Raw genomic sequence first — 25,371 nt, forward strand, 5'->3', positions numbered from 1 at the left:
TTTTCCCCCTCTCAATGATGAAGAGATGAAAATGAACAATTTCAAGAAAGATTTCGGGTGGGAAACCCCCATCTGATCTCTCTCTCATAACGTTGTCGGTCAAACAGCACTTAAAATCACATTTTTAAGATGTCATTTTCAAAACATTTGTAGGGGAGACAGAAGAGCCATTTGACTTCCCAACATTTTTGGAAACATTTAGCCACTACCTAATGCCCAAGCCTACGATTGTGTTTTAGAAACTTCGGCATCGAATAATTTCTAGAGAGCTCCCAGAAAGTTCCCTAATCTCTTTAGTGTTATAAAAGATTGCCAAAAATTGATTTTGATATGGAAAATATTTTGGGAAGAAAATCCAGTGGGAAGCTCTTACACCACTAAATAGAGTCTACACGTTTGTGTTCTTTGCAGTCTAGTCAAAAATCTTTCCGGACAGCGTCCCCGGACCTTCCCCAGTATCTTCACGCATCCAAAGATGTCCTAAATTGCTTTTTCAATATTTCAATTGCAGAAAATTTCCTTGAAAAATCACCCCGCCCCCCTTCCCCTAACGTCACCAAAGAAAGCCTAAAACTGATTTTTTTTTTTTGAAATTAATCTAGAAGGAGCTTTAAATCTTTTTTCTATAGCATTACTAAAATTGCGAACTTCGACTTAACTTTTGGAACTTTTGGGTGGAGCTGTGAACTCTTTTTTTTTTTGAAGAAATATATGAAGCAAAAGAATATTTTTCCTTTTTTCTTAATTAAGTTTTAAATTTTACTTTAAATACTTTTGAATCTTTAACTTCATCAAAAGGGCGGCAAATTTAGAAACCACCCCGGGCATCAGAAAGTGTAGCTACGCCACTTACCTGGCCATATATCTGATAATACATTACATAGAACTCTTATTTAATGATTGTGGAATCTATAAAAGTGACCTTAATTGCAGTTGATTGCATATCAATGTCCAACTATATAAGTAATACATAGAAGTAATACTACATAATTGGCGCGTGAATTACATTATATTAATTGCATAGTTCATTTCATTTACTAGCATTTCATTTCATGCTATTCAAATACTCGAAGCTTTTTGATATGCTTGAACTAATCAATGGATTAAATATGATGAGGAAAGAGTAAATTTCTAAATTGCGAACTACAAATGTTTTAAATGCATTAAGTATGGGTTGCATATCTGCCATGCAAAGGATAAGAATGGTTTTACATTTTCCAGAAATTTAAATGTAAAATAGACAAGTAAATCAAGTTCGTAGTGACGCTGCTATAACTTTGTAACATCATATATATTTCACACATATAGCAAATAAAATTCTTCATTTACAAAATCTCTTATTCTGTGTTACATGTTCAAAATTTGAATCAAATTTTCATGCAATTTATTTAAATTCATGAAGCGTAAAGTCAGTCTAAGATGGTTGAAAACATCTAAAAACTTTCATGTAGAAGTCATTTCTGTTTCATATGGGAGCAAATATTAAAAAACCTACACCCTTGAAAGAGCACACTTTTCCCAAATTTCTTTCATTCTATAGATGATGTTGGACACATATAATCTTGCTTAAGGTAATTAAATTTTAAAATATTTAAAAGGTAAAAAAATATAGAGACTGGTAGATAAATCTCCAAATTAAATGTCTTGTACAGAGAATGGTGCATTATGTTAAAATAATGATTAAATTTAGCTAATAGTTACACGCAAGTTTTAACAAAAATCATTAAAAAATTAAAAATGCAACTAATCCCACTGCATTACTTGCCGGTTAAAGAAAAAAAAAGTAAAATTTTCCTGAGCAAGAACAAGAAATTGCTTTTAAAAGCAAAGCTCACATAAAGGATACTATCTACTAAACGCCCAATTAATTTTACGTAGTAATCAAAATCTGGAATCCAATCCAAGTCATCAGCAGGCTTTTGAAGAAAGGTAAGATAACCTTCACTTAAAGCCCAGCCTTTAGGACGGATGTCTTTTAGAGAACCTGCACAAAAAAGTTGTTTCATTTTTCATTTATTCAAGTTAATACAAATCAATTAAGCAATTGAAATATCATAAAAAAACATTCCATTAGTTATTCACATGAAATTAATAATTGCTTTTATTTTTTATAATAATTCATACACAGACAAGCAGTGATCTATGATGCATCCTGAGTGAAATATTGAAGTTTAATATATTCAGAACATTTTAGTACCAGAAAATTAATTATATCATGTTACAGGAAAATTTTGACACCCCTTTAACTATTAGTATTTCACGCCATATTTCGAGGAATAATTCAGCCTTCATTGTCCCTAGAACCTCATTGTGTAACGTTTGTAAACATTTCAAACGCATCTCAACCTCATCTAGAATATTTTGCATCTTTTCCGCATAACGCGGATAAGATAAATGAACCTATATCCGCAGATCTAACATTCAGAGCTATGTCTACTACAGCCGAATATTGTAACACTGAAGAGGAGCTGCGGTCTCACCACTTTTACAGAATGCAATGAAATTTAAACCAGATGCACTTGACTAAAAATACTGATAAGCAAAGGGAATGTTCAAGGTCATAAAACAAAAAGCTATTGAGTAAAACCTTTCAATCGGATTGAAAATAAAATAGGTGTTATCAGATGAACTTTTGAGCGGTCTATGAGACCACACCTCCCCTGTTAAGGGTTAAACAATGCAGAGATTCCCCCTCGCCTCCCCTACCTCTCATTCTAACCCATGCATGTCTGCAGCAGATGGTGAAAGACACCACAAGTCAAGCTATCTATTCCCAATATATTGAAATTATCAGATGCTAATTTTATGAATTGCAGCATGTTCTGACACTGAAAAGGTCACTTTAATGTCATGTTTAACTCTCCATGATATGGGAGAATGTTGCCACGAGGATCGGCAGAAGAAACTACTTCCTATATTTTGCTGTAGTTCCTTACAATCACTGATTAACCCTTTCTGGCGCGGTGGTCACAAAAAAGGACACCAATTTTAAAAATTTCTTTAAAAAAAAGTTATTTCTTTAAAACTCCAAAAATCGCTGCATTAGTTGCTTTTATTTCTCTTTAATGCGCACAGATGGCAGCACTATTAAACATGACTATTTTTGTTGGCTTAATTTCTTGTTTAAAATACCTCAATTTTCAAGCTCAAAAACAATATTTTTCTCAAGATTTTAAAATTTACACCATAAACTAAAGTAGTCAACCATTTTCCCTCAGGAATCCTGAGCTAATCAATCATAATTTTGCAAAAGATTCGAATTCATTTTTGAATGCATAAATAAAGTTTCTTTTCAGGTGTCCCCAAATGTGGACACTGCCCTTCTACAGCATTGATCTTACTGTTGTGGGTGAAAGATGTAATTTGATACATTTCAGAGAAGGGGGACCCAAAAGAATAGTTTTCAACGGGCTTTTCTTTATTTATTTTGGGTTCTTCACCCAGAATAGGTGAATTTGAAGGCCCATGACTGCACACGTTTGAGATCTGCTTTTCCTACCAGACAGTTGTATACTTTTTTTATTCTTAGCTTTGATATTATTTTTTCTGTAAATGGTGTTATACAGTTGTATTTTTTCAATTAAAATTTTATATCACAAAAAGAATGTACATAAAGCAAGAACAATGTGCCAAAAATATTTTTAACATTTTAAGTTGCTTATTTAGATAATTTTAGATAATCTATATGAACTTTTTTAATTTTACTTCATCTTTATTTCGGAATTTTTATAGTAAAAATGTTGGATTTTGTGTTTTAAATATTCTTAATGGTATAAATTATTGAAATAATTAGTAAAAATGCTTAAGAACTTAAAATATTTGAAATTACTCCAATTGTCATACGAGGTAAACATAACCACTTTAGAAAACAATTTCTGCTCTAGGAGGGCGGTGGTCACAAACGGGGGACACCACCCCCAGCTGGAGGGAGTGAATTAAAAAAATTTTTGACTGTAAAATCTATGTCCAGATAACCAATCTATTCCATCCATTGTGCTTTTTTATTATATTTCAAAAATTTTAATGACCTGCGCCTGTAAGGGTTAAAGCAAGGCAATAGAAGACTATACAAACTTTCTTTAAACTATAGACAATGATATTTTTTTGTAATTCAAAATGCCAAGCTGATTTTTAAATTTAATTATTTTCTTTCAGGTATTAACTGAAAGTGTTAAAACAAATAAAAAATTAATAAATCTTACACACAGAAATAACGTGTGCAAAAGAAACAACAGTTTGGTTAACTATACAAACTAAACTGTACAGTGTACAAATGTGTTATGATTGCAATACACAAATGCTTAAAAATAAATACCTTCCAGTGACACTAGCTGAAAATATTCTCTAAATTTATGCATAAGAAAAAAGTGAATGATTTTAGCATAATTCAGTAGGTGGCCCAGACTATCTGGTTTTAGTCAATATATCAATGTCTCAAGGAAGATCAAGGAGCCTCTTAACTATTTAACCCATTGCAAGTAACAGCTGCTTCCGGCAAACTATTCCATATGCCTACAACCCTCTTAAAGTAGTAATTTTTCCTGATTTCAAGATTTGCTTGGGTTTTGGTTATATTTTAAAACAATGACCCCTGGTTCTGCCATCTGTGTCGAAATTTAGCCCCCATAAACCTGTACACAGGGCTGGCTCTAGTAGTTCTGCAGCCCTAAGCGATATTGACAAGTGCCGCCCCCTCCCTCCCTAGTGAATAATAATAATGATAATAATAATGTAAAATAATATATTAATAAAATAAAAATAATAGTAAAGTGCTTAAAATTGAAATGTTTCTAGTTAAATTCCAAAGTGGATTTTGCATATCCAAACACTGGTACACTTTAAATTATTCTTTTTAGCAGTGAATCTTATGGCGCTGAAACAGATATTGATACTTTTAAAAAATGTTCCAATTTCAAAACTTGGCCCCTAAAATCTGCTGCCTAGGTCGACTACCCCAGTAGAGGGGTCTGCCTGTACCTAAGAGCCAGAACAAAGTAAGTCACATAATTCAGACTTTATAAGAGAGAGGAAAAAAGGTTGTCATGCAAAATATGTAACATACGCTCTTTTAACGCTGGTAAATAATTACAAAGGATTTTCTAATTGGAATTTCGTTCACACGGCTTGATGTGGAATAGAATTCTACATACAACATAGTAATAAACTGAAAATCACAATTTTTGGACTTACGTCAGTTTGGCTTTGAGGTACAGAAACATCCTCCATTTTAATAATTTGAAGTGCTAACTGTATCATGTTCTCTCTTACTCAGGGCTGGCTCTAGTAGTTTTGCTGCCCTAGGCGAGGCTGACAAGTGCCACCCCCCCTCCTTCCATTGCTCTTTCTAAAGTAAGTTATTTAAATACAAATTGGTAATGAACAAAGAAATAAAATCCTGAATGAGACCCAGCCCCTAATACTGTTTTCCGGGATCAAATACCTCAGATAGACTGGTATATTAAAAGTAATCCTGTAACTTCAAACTGTTGCTTTTCTCCCATTTGTCATTTAAAACTAAATAAATAACAACCTATCATTTTTTTAAAACAATGGCGGGACGGGTTTGGAATCTTTAAACAAGTTGCAATAAAAGGCATAGGAACTTTGTAAAAAGCAGGAGCTCATAGTGGGAAGTATCTGGGACGCAGAACTTAAGACGCAGAAATAATGGCGTAATCAAAAAGTAATTTTGGAGGGAGGGGCAAAAGATTTTCTTATTTCAAATGGACGTCAATCATTCCATCTCTCTCTCTCTCAACTTTATCAATTATATCTAATGTATGCATTGTATGTGGAGAGAATGAGGTGATAAAACTTCTGTTTTTTAGAAGGGGTCGGTCAGTACTCGAAGATGGAGCACATAGAAATAAAGGAGTCCGGGGGTTCTCCCCGGGAAACATTTTTCAAAGTTCTGCTTTTAAAAATGAAGTTTTTGACCATCTATGGTAATGTTACAGGGAGAAAAAGTTTGAATATCCTTCTTGGAAAATTTTCGGAATTGATGTCTTTAAAAACGCGATTACTTACCATATTTGTGGCAGTTATGTAAAATAATATGACTCAGAGATTGTGTTTGATCGATTTTTTGATTTCATTTATATCTCCCTTACATCATTTTGAAATGGAAGTTCCAAAAACGCAATTGTTGATAATCTTCAGTGATGTCAGGGAAAAAGGAGATACTAGGGCTCTCCACTGGAAACTTAAAGAAAATTGAAGTCCTAGAGAGTGTTCTTCTATGATGGTATCGGAAGAGGTTCAGAGATTCCTTTCCACTAAATTTTTCGAAATTGTAGTACTAAAAATTCAGTTTTCATCGTCCTTTTGGTGATATCAGAAAGATGAGTTTCGAGGGTCGTAAGAAGATTTTCTTATTTTCTGAGAACTAGAGAAAAGGGAATAAATGAAAGAGGAGGGCGGAGAACCGGTACGCCTGAAATGTGTTTAAATGAAATGTTTAATGTTCCATATTTCAGATACATTTTATTAAAAGTGCTTGATGGGAACTATAAAACATTGTTGATACTTTTTTATACAATAATAAGTAAAAAGTAACACTTTTAATTGTAAAAATGTATATGAAAAAGTGTTTCCCAGAATCTCACAAACATTTTGTGAGGCAAAATGGCATTAAATGGCTCTTTCTACCAGAAATAATGATCTGGTTTTCTTTACTTCGGTCTCATTTGAAGGTCTGCAAAAAATATCCCTCAGGTTGATTTACTTCCTTCGAATTTGGGGGGAAAAAAACCAAGGCTGTAAATCACCAGGAAAAGAGTTATAAGTATTTTTAAGCCTAATGGAACATCCATATCAAGTTGGAAATTTATCGTTTGCCAACGAGCTCAGTTTAAATTAGCACGAATAAAATCAATTTGGATCTGTAGCCATTTTTTTCTCGACTGTGAACAAACAAAATTCTTGCTTTTGCTTTGAGTTAAAAATTTCCCCATTTTGCATATTTTTAAGCTTTTTTTTTTTTTTGTACTGCCAGCATAAGATAATCAAGGATTTTAGTTGCATTAATGAAGGGCAGCACATAATTTATACAGGACTTAAAGATTTACCATTGACAAAATTTAAGAATCATTTTTTGAAGAGAAATTTTACAGTATATGTTTTCTTTTATTATTTGAGCCCAGTTGTTGAACACGCGTCACTTGACATAACTTTTATTTTTGACGTAGACCATGCAAAGACGCTAGTAGATAAATAAATCAAGTAATTTGCCACCCTTAAAATTAAAGTGAGTTTTAGTTAAATTTCAAACCGGTGTTTGCATATCCAAACACTGATGCACACTTTAAACTCTTTTTTAATATTAAAGTCGTGCATCTTGTGGCACTGAAACATGTATAAACATTTTCCAAAGACTTTTAAATTGCATGATTTGCGGCCCTTCAAGTTAAACTGAATTTCTAGTTGAATTCCAAACTATATTTTGCATATTCAAGCACTGGTACAAACTCTAAATTATTATTTTTTTACCATTAAAATCTGCCGTGGCCGCCTAGGTTGCCTATCCCTAGAGCCGGGCCTGCTCTTACTCTTTCTTCAAGACTATACATATTAAGAATTCTAAACATGGAATTATAATCTAAACTAGAAAGCCCATTTACTAATCTGATATCCCTCCTTTGAACCCTTACTGATAAATTTATGTCTTTCTTAAAATAAGGAGACTAAAACTGAAAATAAAAAAAACCAGCATGTTATGTTCCCAAGTGGTCACCCTCCCTAGTATTGACCATGCTTGATGTTGCCCGACTTTGGTGAACGGATGAGATCCATTTTTTTCAGCAGAGAATGGCCGTTGACTTCAGTACAAAAGCGGAAAGATTTAGTTCTTTTGGAAGAGTAGGTTTATTCAAATCTAATATATAAAGATCAGCCATTTTTTCAATTTTAGTTTAAAAAAAAGAAAAAACTTTTCTAAGAATAACAAAGATTTCTGGGAAAAAGGAATTCCATTAATGCAAACACAAATATTAGAAATTAATCAACTTTTTACAGTAAAAAAACTTTTTTGTTTTTACCGATAATGGCTGATACTAATTGCTTCTTAAGAGCTGGGCGCTCTTTTAGTCTTTTTTCATAATAATGCAGAGTGTTATAGAGATAAGTCACAGGGTGATCTAAATAAAAAAGAATAGTATTAAGGATTTTCTTAAGAGAAAAAAAGTTATTACATTAATATTGTCCCACTAAGCACAAAAGTGGTATCTGCAGTTGAGTTCAAAATGAGAAATTGCTGTTTAAAGTTTTGCACCTCCATGTATTTGATTCAGATGCAACTCTTTTAGATTAAAAAAAAAAAATCTTATTGACATATGAGGCAGTGAGAAGCAAAGGGATGCAAGTTGCAAAATTAAAAATTTGGAGGTAACGACTGCAAATAGTAGGGGAACCTCTCCTCTGTCTTGTGGCAAGAGATAGAATTAGTAGCCCTGGTAGGTGCTGCTGTACAGCATAATTTATAAAAAAAATTCAATGAAAGCCTACCTAGGACGTTATCTTTAAACGCATTTTACTCAAAACTTGAAAATGTCCACTTACACCCCTTTGTTTCTCACCGCCTCATATGACCATAGGTGATTATCATATAGGTGATTTCATTGAGGTGAAATGTGTGACAAAATATCACCTGATGACTAGCCCAATTTTGATAAAAGGTGCAGATAGGACTTTAGTGCTTAGCACAGCAAGTACACTTAATACATGCACAGACATATAAATATATCCAATGATTGTACGAAAAAGCCTGTTTTTTTAATGTAAAAGTTGTTTGAGTTAAACCTTGAGAAAAAAGAAAAAAAAAAAAAAAAAAAAAGAATGAACCCAAACAACAGATGATTTGCAATCATGACAACGAAAATAAGTCTCACTTAATAAATATTAAAAACAATGAGCTAGACTTATTCTCGTCAACATGTTAATCTCATAAGTTAAAGAAACATCAACAACAGTCAAGCTCGTGATTGCTTAAAAAAAACAAAAACAAAGATATTTCATACGACAAATTACCATGGAACTTGTATAAACATCCCAGTTTTTCTAGAAGACTTTCAATAGACATGGGCAGAGTGGGAAGTTCAAGAGATCTATGGATGACTATATCCATAACCTGTAACAGAAAAAATAAAAACCTGTATTTGGATATCGTTCCGGGATTTTCCAATCAACACCATGTGAAGGTTTCTTTTTAAAAAGATGAATATTGGGTTGATATTGTCTCTATACATATTTTCATTTACAAGTGAAAATTAATAAATACAATTCAAAATTCATTAAAAGGAAAAAGTAACAAAACAAAAAGTATCATTAATGCAACATTTCATTTAGAATTACAGGCAATTGCAAGAAGAGAGAAATACTAGCATGCTACAGGAAAAAAAAATCAGGGTTCATCATACACCTGTGGTTAAAAAAAAATCCCTGACTTTTCCAGGTTGTTTTTTACAAAATTCCAGGTTACCCGTTTCATTCAAAACTAAGCTTAAATACCAATATATTTAAAAGAGTAAAAATTATTTTGAGGAGTAATGTGGAAGACCAAAACTTTTCCCCTCAAATTATAAAAAAAAAAAAAAAAAAAAAATACATATTGGATTTTTTTTCTTTTTTATTCTCTCAAAATTTTATGTTTTTTTACATTCTCTCAAAATTTTATGTTTTTTTTTACATTTTGCTCAAAATTGTTTACAATCGTTTATTACTTTTTGAAAACGAAGTAGAGAAATATGGGGCAAAGTGAAAAGGTGAAATATTTACTCTGCGTTTTGTACCAACTATCTGGTAATATTTTAACCATGTAGTTGACCATCACGAGAAAAGCCACCGCCAAAATGTCTGCACCTGTCTACTTCTATAGCAACGAGGCATGTCTCATTTTTCCCAAGGGAAACTTAATGTTGGAAAAACCGATACGACTGCACAAAGGCGAGCAGACTAGTGGCGAAATGGAGCCAAAAAGCCTTTCTGCTAACCCTTGCAGAAAATGAAAGAAGTTCGTTTCTGTGGCAGTAGACAGGATCAGACTTGACGGCGGGAGCTTTTCTGGTGAAAGCCAGACAGTATGTCAATCATAGAGCACTGCCAATAATCATCGTTATTTTTTCCTTTTGCACACTAATGGATGCATACACCAAAATAAAAATTTCTTTTTTCAGAAAATAATTAAAAAAAAAAAAAAACAATTATAATTTATTGCACATTTTTGTTATTTCCACTGAGATAAACATCCAATTCTATTTTTGGAAATTTATGTCTACTTCCATTGTGCAAACGACCAAATATGGCGACTTCATGAAAAATTTAAGATAATAAGTAGATTTTTGAATTTGTAGTATAAAGTGGTTATAAATAATTAATAATCCTTAAAAAAATAAAATTAAGACAAAATAGTCAGTTTTTAGCACATAAGCATCTAAATCAATTAGAATAAAAAAATGTTCTGAAGATAAAATTTCGCATTTCTCCCGAAAAAAGCTACGAAATATCCGGAAAAAAAAGGGCACACTTTGCGTTGTTTTAAATAATTTGCATTGCAATAAACATCCAATTCCGTTTTCGGAAACTTAGGCACTTAAAAAGTCTTGTGTACTTCCATCTTGGGAATGACCAAACATGGCGGATCCACCACAAAATAAGAAAAAATTTTTTGAATTTGTAGCATGAAAACAATTTAAAAATAATAAATCTTCATGAAACTACAGTTCAGTTGAAAAGTTTTTAGCGCATTTGCGTCCAAGCAATGAAGATAAGATTAAGTTTTAGGAACCAAATTTTTCATTTCTCAAGAAAATAATTTTAAAAATAATAATTAAAAAATTAATTTGAATTTTGACATCTTGAATTCAAATTATGTTTTTCGCAATCACGAGTGTGTGTATGTAGGAGTGTGTGTTTGTGTGTGGGGGGGGGGGGGGGTATGTGTGTAGGGGGTATGTGTATGTGTGTGTAGGCATGTGTGTTTGTGTCTTTGTGCAGGCATGAATGTGTGGGTAGTTGTGTGTATGTGTTTGTATGTGTAGGTGTATGTGTGTTTGTGTGTTTGTGTGTCTGTGTAGTTGTGTATGTATGTGCGTGTGTGTAGGACATGGATGCAACCTGGAGACGGCTTTCGCTATAGGAGCAGCATCGTGAGGACCCGGTCGACGGTGATGGTACGGAGGATGGCGGTGGGAAAATAAAATGATAGGACATCAAAACAGTCAAGTGAGAACAAAAAGCAATCGTGATTGCTCAAAAAACAATTTGCAGCATATTTTGTGTTACTTTCATTAGTTTGCAGTTAAAGAAAACATCCAATTCTGCTTTGTTTTCGGAAACTTAGGCATTTAAATATCGTGTCTACTTTCATCTTGTGAATGACCAAAGATGGCGACTACGTTTCACATGTAGCGGAAAAGATTTTCCCAACAAAAAACGAATTGCGACAATCGAACTTCCGATCTTCAGGCTTGTGTTTCCGAAGCAGTAAGTTGTCTTCTCCCCTGTTGAGTTTGTGCATAATTCCTGTTCATTCAAGAATTTTTTTTTTAGGAACTATTGAGGGCCAAAAATTGCGACTGCGGAATTTTTTTTGGGTCGCCGCTTTTTTATGCCAGGGTCATTTTTTTCTCAAATTTTTAAAAAATTTTTCAGGAAACATTGACAAAAATGAAGATTAGATCTCATGATAAATTCCCTGGGCAAAAATTGGAAAAAAAAAATTTGGGGGGGGGGGGGGGGGGGGGGGGGGGGGCAAATTTGGAAAATTTCCTGACATTTTTTAATTGTTATTTTTCCTGACAATTCCAGGTTTTCCCCAAAGCGTACGCACCAAAACGTGAGGTATACTTTTATATATGTGCATTGAAGTTCTATACAAAAGCTACTTTTTGATATAAACACCCCATTTGTTAAAACCTTTGTCAAGGTACGGTTAAATTTTTCTATGTTTTTTGTGAATAAATTCTGTCTAACATCTGATAACTATTGTGGTTCTGGTGGCATAAAGCAAAAAGAATTCAGAAAAAAAGTGAATAAAAGGGGCCTCATTAGAAAGTAGTGATTATTATTATAGGGTTGCCACAGAAATTCAAGAATGAAATTCCCTGACATTTCCAGGTTTTCCAGTCGATTTTAGGAAAAATTCCAGGATAATGTATGTCAGCTTACATTATTTAATATCAATACAATATAATTTTTACTGTAAATAAACCTAATTTATTAATCAAAAAATGCTTTAAAACACTATCGATAATTGCTATCAATATCTGGGTTAAGTTAAGACAAACTTGAAATTTAACTACAAATGCTTTGAAAGACCAGATATTTCCAATTAATACTTTCATTTTTAAATCTTTGTAATTATGTTTTGCAAAAGTTTGTTTCCCTTTCAATGCAATTTTTACTACTCAAAACTTTTTCTTGGCATTTTTTTTAAACTCTTTTTCTTACTTTGCAACTTTTTCCTATTGCATAATGATATGTACTAGGGACCATTCTAGCATAACTGAGCATATTATAAGAAATCTCATTTGATTTAAGTCTCCCTTCCTCCTTGCAGCATAAATAACAGCATTTTGTCAGTCCATAATGCTACAAGACTTTTCCTTCAAATTTTGACCAACATGCCCTTGTTGATAGTACACTCTACATAAGTGGTGTGACATATTTTTAAAAAACATTGATGTTTAAAAAAAAAAAGACGTTCAAAATTAAAACATCAATGTTTTATCATAGCTCATTCTGTTTCAAAAATAACAATATATGCTATAAATATTCTCTGCAATGATGATTCAATTTAAAATTCATATTCTTAATACAAAAGAATATAGAAAATTATTACACTATTCTTCTAAAATGGACTTTCATTTTTGTTTTCAAAAGATTTTTTACAAATCCTTAGCTTTAAAATGAAATGAAGAACTAAAAAATTAAATGCTCATTTTTTGCAACTCATTTTTTTTACAAAACAAATATGTAATTGCTAATTAACTCAATTCTACATGAAATACACCACCAGCTCAGTCAATTCCAGCCGAGGACTGCAGTTCAGTGCTTACTAACACTCATCAGCCCGGTATAGGAGTGACTGAGCTGGTGGAAAACCTCTTAAGGAAGCCAAGAGTGCCAAACTCAATAATAGTTAAAGTTTGCAAAAATAAATATATAAAGTCATTTTAATCCAGAATTAATCAAAATAACTTCCAACCATTGAAATGATGGAAAAAATTAAAGGATGCATATGGACTGAAATCTCAAACACACTAAACAAAGTCACTTTCAATGTTGGCATGTTTCCAAAAAAAAAAAAACAAGTTTTAACCTATAAAAGCTAAAATTTTAAGGGTTTAAATTTTTATGATCATTCATTTCATGAAAAAGAAAGAAAATAAAGTAGAATGAAGGCTATTAAAATGCTAGTACGACCACATGTACTTTGCAAAAAATACTAGCAATGCATGGCTTGATTTTTTTTCAAAAGAAGCCAAATAAAATGTAATGATATAAATCAAAGCTTCATAATTTACGTATGAATTTTTAAAAAAAAAAATTGTTTATTTATTTTACTTATTACATTTAGTACTTAAAAATGAGCTTGAATTTTCTTCCTCTCAACTATCACGAAAATTTGCTTATCTGGAATGCAACATTTATCGCACTTCACATTTTTACGCAACAGTTTCACCCATCAGATGCAAAAATTGAAAGAGACTGCGTGACATTTCCAGAAATTTCAATAATTTGTGACTTTCCCTGACCATTTTAGGTGTTTCATTTTCCCTGACAATTCCAGGTTTTCCATATTTTCCAGGTGTGTGGCAACCCTGTTATTATTATTGCAAACGGTACATTCTCTTAACACATGCGAATAAATTCAGATATTTTTCTTAGTTTTAGTTGACTAAAACTTCTTTTTTAGTACTTAAGAGCTATTTCCATTCAGTAGTTAATATTGCCTGATTTTTGAAGAACTGCACTTATCCTGAAGATTTCAAACTGTTTTTCACTATCACATGATTTGATATCAAGGGACAAAATGTAAGTTAATCTTTGTAAAAAAAAAAAAAAAAAAAAAAAAACAACTCATAAAGAAACGAACATTGTACATCACAAATTGAAAAATATTACACAAGTTTTGAGGATACAATGAGTCGCAGTGCTTAATTGCGATTGATGTTTAGGGTCCAAAGTTCAAAACTTTTCTAGATTGAAAAACGTAACTGCTATAACTTCAAAACATGTGGATGCAGTGCACTTTTCAATTTGTGCTGTGCAATGTTAGTTTTCTCTTGAATCCTAGGATAACTTCTTTTTTGGTGTAAAATTGCACTTAACCGAAAATTGATCATAACAAATTAAATACTTACAGGCAAAAATCTAAGGCACACATTCCCAAAATACACAGGTAAATATGTATGTTGAGTGCTTTGCGTGTTTAAATCATGCAGACCTTCAAAGTAGAATTTTTCTTGATACATCTAAAGTAAATAAATAAGTAAACAACAATGAGCTCATTAAAAACAAACCTATAAGTAATAAAAGAATATATCAAATATTTAAAAAATGGTTAAACAAGTTTGAAAACTTAAGCAAATATAGTCCCAGAAAACCCCCACATTTCTCAGTACTTTAAAGCAAGAGTAAGTTACCTTACCCTATGAAACATCAAATGCTTTTCATGCCAATCTGATTGCTTCCAATGTTCCGGGGAGTTCTGAAAATATAAAATGAAAATTTTAGAGGTTGAAACATTGCAAAGTCTGATTTGTAGTTAAAATAGCAACATCTAAAGTCAGTCAAGATACATAAAAAGTAGTCGAAAACTTTGTACTGCATAGTGAATAAAATATGACAACGTATATAAAGTACAAATTCAAAATGAAAAAAAGGTTAAAAAACCAGCAAACAGCTGTTTCAGTCAAGATGTTTCAAAGCAATTAAGATGCTCTACTGATTCAAGAGAATAGTTTTGAGGGAAAAAAGATCACAAGGGTGAGTATTAGGGTGGGTCGAATAACACTTTTTTTTCCTAATTAATTTCTTAATAGCGCGAAAAAACTTGTGCATTAGCATCATAATAATGGGAAAAATAATTAAAAAAAATTATAAAATCTTCTTGAAATTGCGAAAGAGCCCTCAAGTAAGAAAAAATGAACAATTTAGAAGACATATTTTTAAAAAAAAATAATTTACTTCATTTCTAATAGAATAAAAATACACTTTGTACCTAGTAACCGAAATGTATAGAAAAACTTGGGGACACATTGTCAATCATTTGAATTTGCCCAAAAAGCCTTAAAATACCATTTTAAAGTAAAAGTTACATTATTTCAAAAAATTTTAAGCTGACTTAGCTGTAAAAATATATTATTAAAGATTAAACAACCGTTTTAATGTTTTACATACATTTCTCTTGTGCCAAAATGAGTCAGGACTCACCCCGTGCAGACCCGTCATTTCAAACTTTTCCAAGGGGTATAAATTCAATGAAAGTTTCAAATGAAAACAGCAAAATCACGCCCACTCAAATGTCAATACATTTATTTCTCAAAGCCATATTGGGGGGAGGGGAGGCAGTGAACCATCCCCTGACCCCCTGAATGACGGGGTAATCACTTGGCGGGTGGCAGCAAGTCCGAGTCCCTCTCACCACCCTTCCCAGTCAACCAACCAACCAATTAGGATATGATTCTCGGATTTGAGAATCGAGTACGGTAGAGAGATTCACAGTAGAGAGATGTGAAAAACTTGTGACAGAGGCTGCAAGAAACTGTTGCAAGCATGAAAACCCAGAAGGTTTCATAGTAACGGACACCCCTCTTATACGGACATTTTTTAATTCCCCCGATTCCAATGCAAATAACATTATTAAACATTATTGTGAACAAAAAAATTTGTCCCGTTAGTGTTCAGATTAGAGGGCTTTTACTGTAAATAACAATTGGATCAAGAACATTTGATACAGAGTAAGAATTTAAAGACTTATGCATAATGAATCACACCCAAATTGGTAGGTTGATTGGTCACTCGTCCAGCTTCATGAAACTGAATGGGTAAGAAAAGCAATCCCAAGGTCAGAAAAATCTCGTCCTGATATTTATTTTTTTGAGAAGCATTCTTCTGAAGGATTGCTTTCTTTAAATGATATTGAAAAAAATTGTTCCGGAAATTCAATTTTGTTTCAACCATACTTATTTGATTTTAATGGTAAAAATTTATATCAAGGTGAAATTTCTGATAAAACTGTTCATTCAAACATATGTAACTTATGACTAGATAGTGAAATTGTAATTCCTAAGAATTACAAGCAGTTTCTTAATTCTAAGAAAAAGGATCAGTGGTTAGATTCAATGAGGGAAGAATTGGAGGTTATGCATTCAAGAAAAGTGTGAGATTTAATATCATTGCCTGCAAATGAAAAACCAATCAGATCAAGATGAGTATTCAATGTAAAAAGAGATGAATGGTTAAAAATTAATACAAATACAATACAAATACAAAAGTGACGACCAGCAACAGGCTCTGGGCCCAGCTAGACTGGTCCTAGTCAATTTACAATCCCCAGTGAAGATCAATGGCCCTCTTAAAACTGTCTACTCCTTTGCTCATTACCACCTCTTCCGGTAAGCTGTTCCAAGGTTCCACTACCCTGCTAAAATAATAATTTTTCCTAATATCCATGTTAGCCTGAGATTTAAATAGCTTAAAACAATGACCCCTTGTCCTGTTTTCAGTGCTAAACTTTAGCCCTGTAACATCTTTTGTTTTAATAAATTTAAACAGCTGAATCATGTCCCCTCGGTCTCTTCTTTGCTCAAGACTGTACATTTTTAGCCCTCTAAGCCTGGAATCATAATCTAAGTGGGAAAGCCCTTTTATTAGCTTTGTAGCCCGCCTTTGAACCCTTTCCAATACATTAATGTCTTTCTTAAGATAAGGAGACCAAACCTGAACAGCATACTCCAAATGAGGTCTTACCAAACTTCTATATAAGGGCAGAAGAACTTCTTTAGATTTGTTTGAAATAGATCTATTGATAAACCCAAGCATCTTATTGGCTTTGTTGCTAGCAATGCTGCACTGTTGGTTAAACTTTAAATAAATTTAGTTGTTCGGTATCATGGGAGACTTGTAGCTCCGGGATATGCACAATCCATTGAATCATACAATCAGACTTTTAGTCCGACAATTCATTTTTCATTGGTTTGATTTTTCTTTTTCTTGGAAACATCCGAGGGTTGGTTCGATTTGCAGTGTGATGTAAAAAATACTTATTTATATGCACCTCTAAAAGAATGCATAAATGTGAAGCAACCACCAGGTTTTGCTATAAAAGGCAAAGAAAATCTAGTTTGTAAGCTTAATAAAGAAATTTACATTTTGCACCAGAGTGGCCATATGGTTTTTTGAGATAAATAATGTTTTATTAAATATTGGTTTTCACAAATTTGAAGAATGTAATTGTGCTTATATTTATAATTAATGTGTTATACTATTGTTATATGTTGACGATATTGTTTTGCTCGCACGGAAAGAGGAAAATTTAAATTAGGTTCTAAATTTACTTAAAAAAGATTTTGTCTTAAAAGTTCTCAGAAAAACGAAAAAAACTGTTAGGTGTCGAATTTGAAATAACTGAAAATGGTTTAAATTTGTTTAAAACTAAATACATTATTGAAGTTTTTGAAAAGTTCAAACATTTTAATTTTCCGGTTTCATTATTGTCAATTTGCAAAAAAGGTAGTTTTTTCGAAATCTAATTGTCTTAGTTTTTAAAATGAAAAATTTGAAATGTCAAAAATTCCTTATCTTAATTTATTGGGTTGTCTTTCTTTCATTGCGAGCAGAACGAGACCGGATATTTGTTATGCGGTCAATATTTTAAGTCAATTCCAAATCAATCCTGGTGTCATTCATTGGAACGGTCCTTTGAAACTCTTGGCGTATGTTTTACAAACAAAAGATTTAAAGCTTAGTTTAAATTGTAATAGAACACAGTTGATCAGGGCGGTAGAAAGTAAAAGGGCTAGTTCACTCGCCACATTTTACTGAGGCAGCTCTTTTCCCCTCTATGAGGTCACTGCGCTGACCACGACAGAGATTTCTGTGCGAAGGGAAACAGTTTTTTAATTTTTTATGATAATTTTTGAAAGGAAAGCGCTTTAGAATTTAATTTTTCTACTAAAACAATGATTTATTCAATTTTGTATGGAAAAGCAAAGGCATTATTATTATTTTTAAATGCGCAGCAATACTTTTAATATATTTATGCTAAAAGAAATTTAAAGACAAAATATTCTTTTCACGATATCATTACTGTCCTGTTTAGCTTTCTGTTCAATATAATTACAGGAATATAATAGATCTTTTTAAAACATTAGAAATTAGAGTGAACATACTGATCTTATTTTTTAAATTTTAATCTGAAAGAAACTTACTTTTAAATTTCGACTTTACTTTCCTTAGATTCAATCCATTTTTGCATATTTTGGGTAGCCTTCCTTTTTGATGTTACTGGTCGATTTCTGTTTAAGTATCGAATTCTAATAAATGTCCTTGTGCGACAGAACAAACGAATTGCCTTTTTGTTTACTGTTGGATAACGTTCCTCTAGCTCTTTAATTACACCTTTAGTTTTTCTGTATGCCTTTCCATGAGCAGTCCTAAATATTTTTTCAAATTCTTCACATGCTTTCATCCATGTTTTGGAAGGCACAATTAATCCTCCTTTTGACAACAAGTAAATCCAATCTGTGTCTTTTTCAAAAATAACTTGCAAGGAAGGGGTCCCTAAACTTGGATCTACGCTCCTCAATCGAAATGCAACATATCCTGCTATGTAGCGTAAGCTGTCTTTTTCTTTTCGATCAATTTCGCACGTCTCTGAAAAGTCAATGTCCCACGACAAAGGTATATATTCAAACATTTTACTTGCATCATTCATTAATTCAACTTTGCTTAGGGCTTCCAAGTCAACATTTTCAGTTTCATTTTCTCTTTCAATGTTGAAATCACTATCAAACGCTTTCTCTATAAGTTCAGCTGTTAAATAACAGTCAACTTCTGCGTTTTGCTGACCTGTGACTGTTTTTTTGAGAAAGATTTGGCAGTTTACTCGCCATCAAAAGGTGTTTAAATCTTCTGATGACTTCTGTAGGACTGGGGTGATCATTAAACCGACCGAGACCTCTGCTTTGACTAAAGAGACTCTCTAGGGCATCTTGAGTGAATCTTTTAGTTAGAATGTATTTTACTTCCATACATTTCAAATCTTCCAACAAAGTGAATAAGGATTTAATTGAAATAATTATTGCTTTTTGAAAGGGTAAAAGCCCCTTTTTCCCATTTACTCTCATTTTCTCAATAACTTCCATCACTTCGTTAAGAACACGTTTTTGCTCCAAAAAATAGTTTTGATTCCCAAAAGCAGCTTTTATATCTTTCCCAGGAGGTGGCTCCAAAGTTTTGCTGTTCATTACTTCAAAAAATTCATCTATTAGTAAGAAAAAATCGTGTGCTTTTTTGTCTCCCGTAAATTTTGAAATTCCCTTGGCTGTGGTGGCTGAAAATAAAGCTTTTGCTGGCATTACTTTTTGCCGATCATTTCCTTTCACTGACAAATAGGAAGGTTTAAGCTTGTGGCAAAGTTTTATTTCTCCAATATCTTTACTCAGTAGCTCTTCTATCACTTTTACATTTAAGACTGTTCCATCTTCCAAAGTTATTCCTGAATCTAAAAAGTGATTCCGCAATAATATTATGTAATGTGGCATATTAGCAAAAACAAAAATCTTCGAAGACATTCTGAATGGGTTAAGGAAATAATTTGAATTTATGTTTATTTGTAGATTTTTCCAGAGAGTGCCACAACCTCCTAAATCGGACACTAAGGCTTTTACATTGATTTGAATTGTTTCCAAATTTTTTAATATGTTAAATAAAAGCAGTTGATCCATTGTAACTTCAAAGTCATAAAAAACAGGTTGCTTCCAATTAGAAAAAAGGCCTCTAATCAGAACCATTTGCACCTTTTTATAGGGATCAAGTATTTGGTCTAAACCAGCATCATAGCAAATATCAGAAGCGACATGCATCTCATCGAAGCTTACCACACATATTTTTTCAAGGCCACTTAATTTTTCTGAACTTATTTTCATTAGATTCAAAATGTCCTTTTGCAATCCTGGCTCACATGACAATTTTGCACACCATCGCTTCAATGTACTTGCACTTGGTAAAGGAATACCTATTTTAGATTTCCAGAAGTCATATGCCTTTGTTGAAAGAGATCTCAATGCAATGCAACGAGAAACATCCTCAGCCTTCCATCTCAATTTTTTAGAATCGGTCATTAATGCTTGTATTTGAGTCTTTGTGAAAATATCCTTTATTTTCCCCTCTAATTTATTCGTTTTCTTCAAATCTGACTTTAATTTGATAATTTCATCACTACATATTCTTGCATTTTTGATGTTCACAGGATCATTTCGGTGACATTTTTGCACCCAATCTTTGCATAGTTCGTTATTTCCTTTAGGAAACACGTGGAAAATAATATTTTTCTCCTTGGAGTTTTTGTGTGTGTTCTTGCAAGTTGCTATTGCACACACACTGACATGTCGAAAAAAAATGAACGCAGTTTAATACCATTAACTTCAATAAAGCGAAAATTAACTTTAAAAACTCACTAAAAAACTTTGAAAAATTAGAGAGAACAAGTAATTGAGGAACGTGGATGGCATATAGCACTGAAGTTCCCTTTTCCCCAGTCAGCGCCGTGACGTCACAAGGGGAAACGGCGAACTCAAAGTGGCGAGGGATACCTCAAAGGAGTGACCTAGCCCTTCTTTCCTCTATTAGCCCTGCCAATTGATAGCTTTTTCAGACATCAATTACGCAGTTAATCGGGTTGCCTGAACTTCACTCGAGGGGCAGTTAATTTTGTTGGATAATGTGCTGATTGAATGGCGAACCTTCAAGGAGCGTTGCATAAGCCTTTCCACTATGGAAAGTGAGTTTGTTGCCCTTTGTAAAGCTTCTAAAGAGTTAATGTGGTTCGGCCACCTATAAAATGAATGTTTACGCTGGGGATTGTTAGAAAAAGTAAAATAAAATCTGTAATGTACATTGACAATAAATCAGCCATTGACTTTGTTAAATCTCCGATTGAGAATCACCGTATAAAACATATCAATGAAAAATTATTTTTTGTTCCTGATTTGATTCAGCGGGACATTTTTACCGTAAAACATGTAAGCAGTAAATCCAATAGGGCTGATATTTTTATGAAGCCGCAGACCCCTTTTGAATTAAATAATTTTTGTGAACAAATATTTAATTAATGTTTATAGTATCAAATTGTTTACTATAATATTTTGGGGTATTAAAGTATAAATATTTTTGCAACAACTTCAATTTTTTTTTTCAAATTTCTAATTAGTTTAATCTTTGGAAAGGAGGAATTTGATTCAATGACAAATGATTTTATTTTTGAAACTTAATAATTTTGTCATTGCGGGAAAAAATGTTTTTTTTTTTTCATGTTAAATTGTTTTACTCATTTTTTTTTCAAATATACTGCTTCGAGGATCTTTGAATTACAGTTTGACAAGATAGTTTTTGACAGGGGCGTAGCTAAGGGGGGGGGGTTTGGGGACAAAACCTCCCCCCCCCGAAACGTTAGTCTCAAAAAAAAAAAAAAAAAAAAAAAAGAAGAGAGAAGAGAAAGAAAAAAAAAAGAAAAGGAAAAAAATTCCAAGCGATTATATATATATATATATATATATATATATATACATATAATATTATATATATATAAAAGAAGTAACCCCCCCGAAAGTCGGGTCTAGCTACGCCACTGGTTTTTGATGTAGAAATGTTCGTCTGGACTGAATTAACTCCTCAGACTTTTGACACCTGAAAGCAAGAAGGACATTGGAACTTTCTTAGTGATGAGCTTTAACCTGCAGCTGCTGATGGATGCTGCTTAATATTGTTGGATATTAGATCCATATTTGTTTATTGTTAAATAGTTAAATATTTTTATAAAAGATTAAGCCTGGCCCTTTGTGGATTTTTTGGGGGTTATTTGTGAATATGTTAAAATTGTATAAAATTTCAAGTTTAATATCATTACTGTGAATGAGAAGGGGGGATGTCATAGACGTAAACGATATTCAACCGCATTCTCACTCCTAATGTAATGAAAATCATTGTTATTCAAATTAGATTAACTTCTCAACTCTTTCGGCACATATAAAGTTTCAGTTATAGGCTGGCATCCTTTGATGCCCAAACATACGCAAACGAGGCATGCAAGCATAAATAGTGAACACTTTCAATCATTCTTTCTCTTTTTGTCTTTCGTCAGCCTCTTTAGGTGTTAGAACCGGTAGGTGTTGGGGAGTTGTGAACTCCATCTCCACTTATGGCCAGGGTTTATTTTTAATAATTTATTTTGTACGTTTATTTATTTTAACTTTTATTTTTCTGCACGTATAATCACGTAATATTGTTGACTGACTTATGAAACTTAGCTTTTTGGCTTTCCGTTTAAACACCACAAGTTATCACGATTTTCATGAAATTTGACACAAAATTAGTTTGTAGCATGGGAGTGTGCACCTTGAAGCGATTTTTCGAAAATTTGATTTTTGTTCTTTTTCTATTCCAATTTTAAGAATATTTTACCCAGAAAATTATCGTAGAGTAAATTACGAAATAATCATAATGTGGAGCCGTAACATGGGCAAGCAAATGAACACAGCAAATTGGCGAGAAATTCATCATCCATTATTTGTATATATACAGGCGAACCAAATGACTTTTTAATTTTCTACTACGGGCAAAGCTGTGCGGGTACCACTAGTTTTATAATAAAACTATTATCAACATCAAAATTTTAATTAAATAAAAAGTTGTCAAAATTTTAATTAAATAAAAAGTTGATCAGAGAAAAAGCAAAATGTTTTATTTTTATATACTGACTAATGCATTATTCTTATTTAAGATTTACATTAAAAAAAATAGCTTTTTTAATCTTGAAAACGTAAAGCAGCTAATGCTTAAGAAAATTAATAAAAATTTTAAATAACTAAAAAATCTAAGTTTTAAAATACTAATATTAGCTCATTTTACAAGTGACTAAATATCATTCATACTTTAATAACATTTAAAATGTGTTTTTTCTTATGAAATATATACAGTATGGATTAGTAATAAAAATAACATTAATTCTACTTCTATTTTATAGTAATAATATCTGGAAGTAAAAAAACTGTGATAAGAGCATAGAATAACAAATTTAAAGACATCGTGTTGATTGAAAAATCGGAGATACAGTGGAGTCCCAAATTTACGTTGCCCAGTTCATGAGTTATACCGCCTCTGACGTCATTTTCTGCTGATCCCTGAAAATTGCTATTTTGTAAATCTTTAAATATTCTGGATTTTATGGTGTCCCTTCTCAGAAAATCTGCTCAACACGTTTTTCTGCAAGCAGACCAAAATAATTTTTCATCTACAAGACTAGTGCAAACGTTTATTTTATTTTACTTTTAGATTCCTTTTTTTAAAAAAATATATTTGTTTTATCGCCGTTTGAAGTTGCTTTGGAGTTCATTTTGTTGTTTCTTATTGTCCTTTGTCTATGAGAAGAGCTTTCCTCTGGTTGTCCAATTTTCCTTCTTTAAAGTTGAAGATCAGAGCTGCTGACGTTCCTGATGTCGAATATATTGTCTCTTTATATATCACAAATTTCTTCAATTTCAGATTTAATAACCCCTTTTGATAATAATGATGAAGACAAAGAGATAATGGATGATGTCCTCATAGAAGCAATTCAAAGCATAAAAATTCTACAAATAATTTTTATTTGCAAATGCCTAGCCTACCAAGAAGCACAATTTGCAACCAAACAATTAAACAAATTTGCAAAATACTGTTAGAACCGAACCTGCTACAAATGAAATTATCTTCAAGCAAATAAAGATTACACATTTTCCCACTAGTACATGGTTTTTTGTAAGTGCCAATTTTATATAATATGCTTATATTTTTAACCCCACCCTCTATTTTAGGTTTTCAGGCTTGGTACGCTTTTTATCACTAGTCTTACAGAATATGCAAAAATGGGGTTCCACTGTATATCAAAATATCTGATAGATGTCAAAATATGGGATATAAATCAAAATATTGGATATTTTCAAACTCTGTTGAGAAGCAAGGATGGCTTACATCTTTTACAAAATCATAAACTCTGTTTTTGAAGTCATTTGGCCTAATAAGCAGCATATGAATTATAAAGAAACATACTTGAGCTTCATTTCCTTCAAAACTACGCAATGCCTGAAAACAAATACAAACATACATAAAGGAATATATTAAGTAAACAATTGAAATAGAAACTAAGCAAAAGAGATCATAAGCCATACATTAAAAGCAACAAATTATTAAACAAGGTACACATGCTCTATGCTCAAACAAATACAAATCTCATACTTCCGGTAGGAAAGGGGAGGGAGGAGGGAGAACAAAAAGAATTTTTTGTGTCAAGCTTATGTAAGGTTCAAAATATAAATGAATTAGTTTAATATTGAAAATATTTTTAAACCCATACTTTATTACAAAGTTCAAAGCAAGTTTTCTCCCAGAAAAATAAGTTTATTCAACAAGATTTTATTACTTTTTCTACTTAAGAATGAATACAGTGAAACCTGTGTATAACAATACTGTCTAGAACAATATTTTTTTTTTTTTTTTTGGCCCCAGAAAATGTCAGCATGAATAATCAAACTGTCTATAACGATAACCTGTTTATTATAATATTTTTTTTTACCTCCCAACAGTATGGGTGTAGACAGGTTTTACTGTAATGGGTAAGGTAAAAAACAATAAGGATGAATGAACCAAAAATTATCAAATTCAAAAAAAAAAAAAAAAAAAAAGAAAGAAAAAGAAAAAACAGGAATATTTTGAAGTGCAGCTTCAAAACACAAAATGTAAAGCTTTTTAATTCAAGAAATTATTAAATCTTGCATAAATTCAATAGCACTTTAACAAAAAACAAGATGAATCTCACTACATTTTGAATCGAGTTGCACAGTATTTTTTCCTTTTAAAAATGGTACAACTCTAACACACTCTCTATGACAAAAAAAAAAAAAAAAGCCAATGCACCGAGTAGTAGTCAGAATGAAACAAAATTTTACGCATGTAAGTACAAAATTGACACAAGGAGTGATAACTGGAAAAATTCCAAATAAAGGGAGATTTGAACAACCTGTTGTGTGAGTGCAAGAGGCCATACAGGCAAGCGATGAAGCATAAGACTCTCGTACAATGTCCGATATCATCTCTTACCAGTTATTGAAAATGAGC

The 25,371-nt window shown here is 32.2% G+C and overlaps 1 protein-coding gene across 1 annotated transcript in view; it reads right to left on the reverse strand.

Moving 5' to 3' along the window:
* Positions 1 to 25,371, reverse strand: part of LOC129227625 (mediator of RNA polymerase II transcription subunit 23-like) — a 59,625-nt gene that overhangs the window by 17,836 nt on the left and 16,418 nt on the right. The window contains exons 2-7 of the mRNA XM_054862252.1: positions 24,229 to 24,339; positions 14,648 to 14,707; positions 14,361 to 14,471; positions 9,025 to 9,124; positions 8,037 to 8,135; positions 1,847 to 1,984 (exon numbers count right to left, since the gene is read on the reverse strand). Of these exons, the coding sequence (XP_054718227.1) occupies positions 1,847 to 1,984; positions 8,037 to 8,135; positions 9,025 to 9,124; positions 14,361 to 14,471; positions 14,648 to 14,707; positions 24,229 to 24,339 (619 nt within the window). The remainder of the gene's footprint in view (positions 1 to 1,846; positions 1,985 to 8,036; positions 8,136 to 9,024; positions 9,125 to 14,360; positions 14,472 to 14,647; positions 14,708 to 24,228; positions 24,340 to 25,371) is intronic.

This window comes from Uloborus diversus, chromosome 1 (genome assembly GCF_026930045.1).
Source record: "Uloborus diversus isolate 005 chromosome 1, Udiv.v.3.1, whole genome shotgun sequence".
Lineage (NCBI taxonomy): Eukaryota > Metazoa > Arthropoda > Arachnida > Araneae > Uloboridae > Uloborus > Uloborus diversus.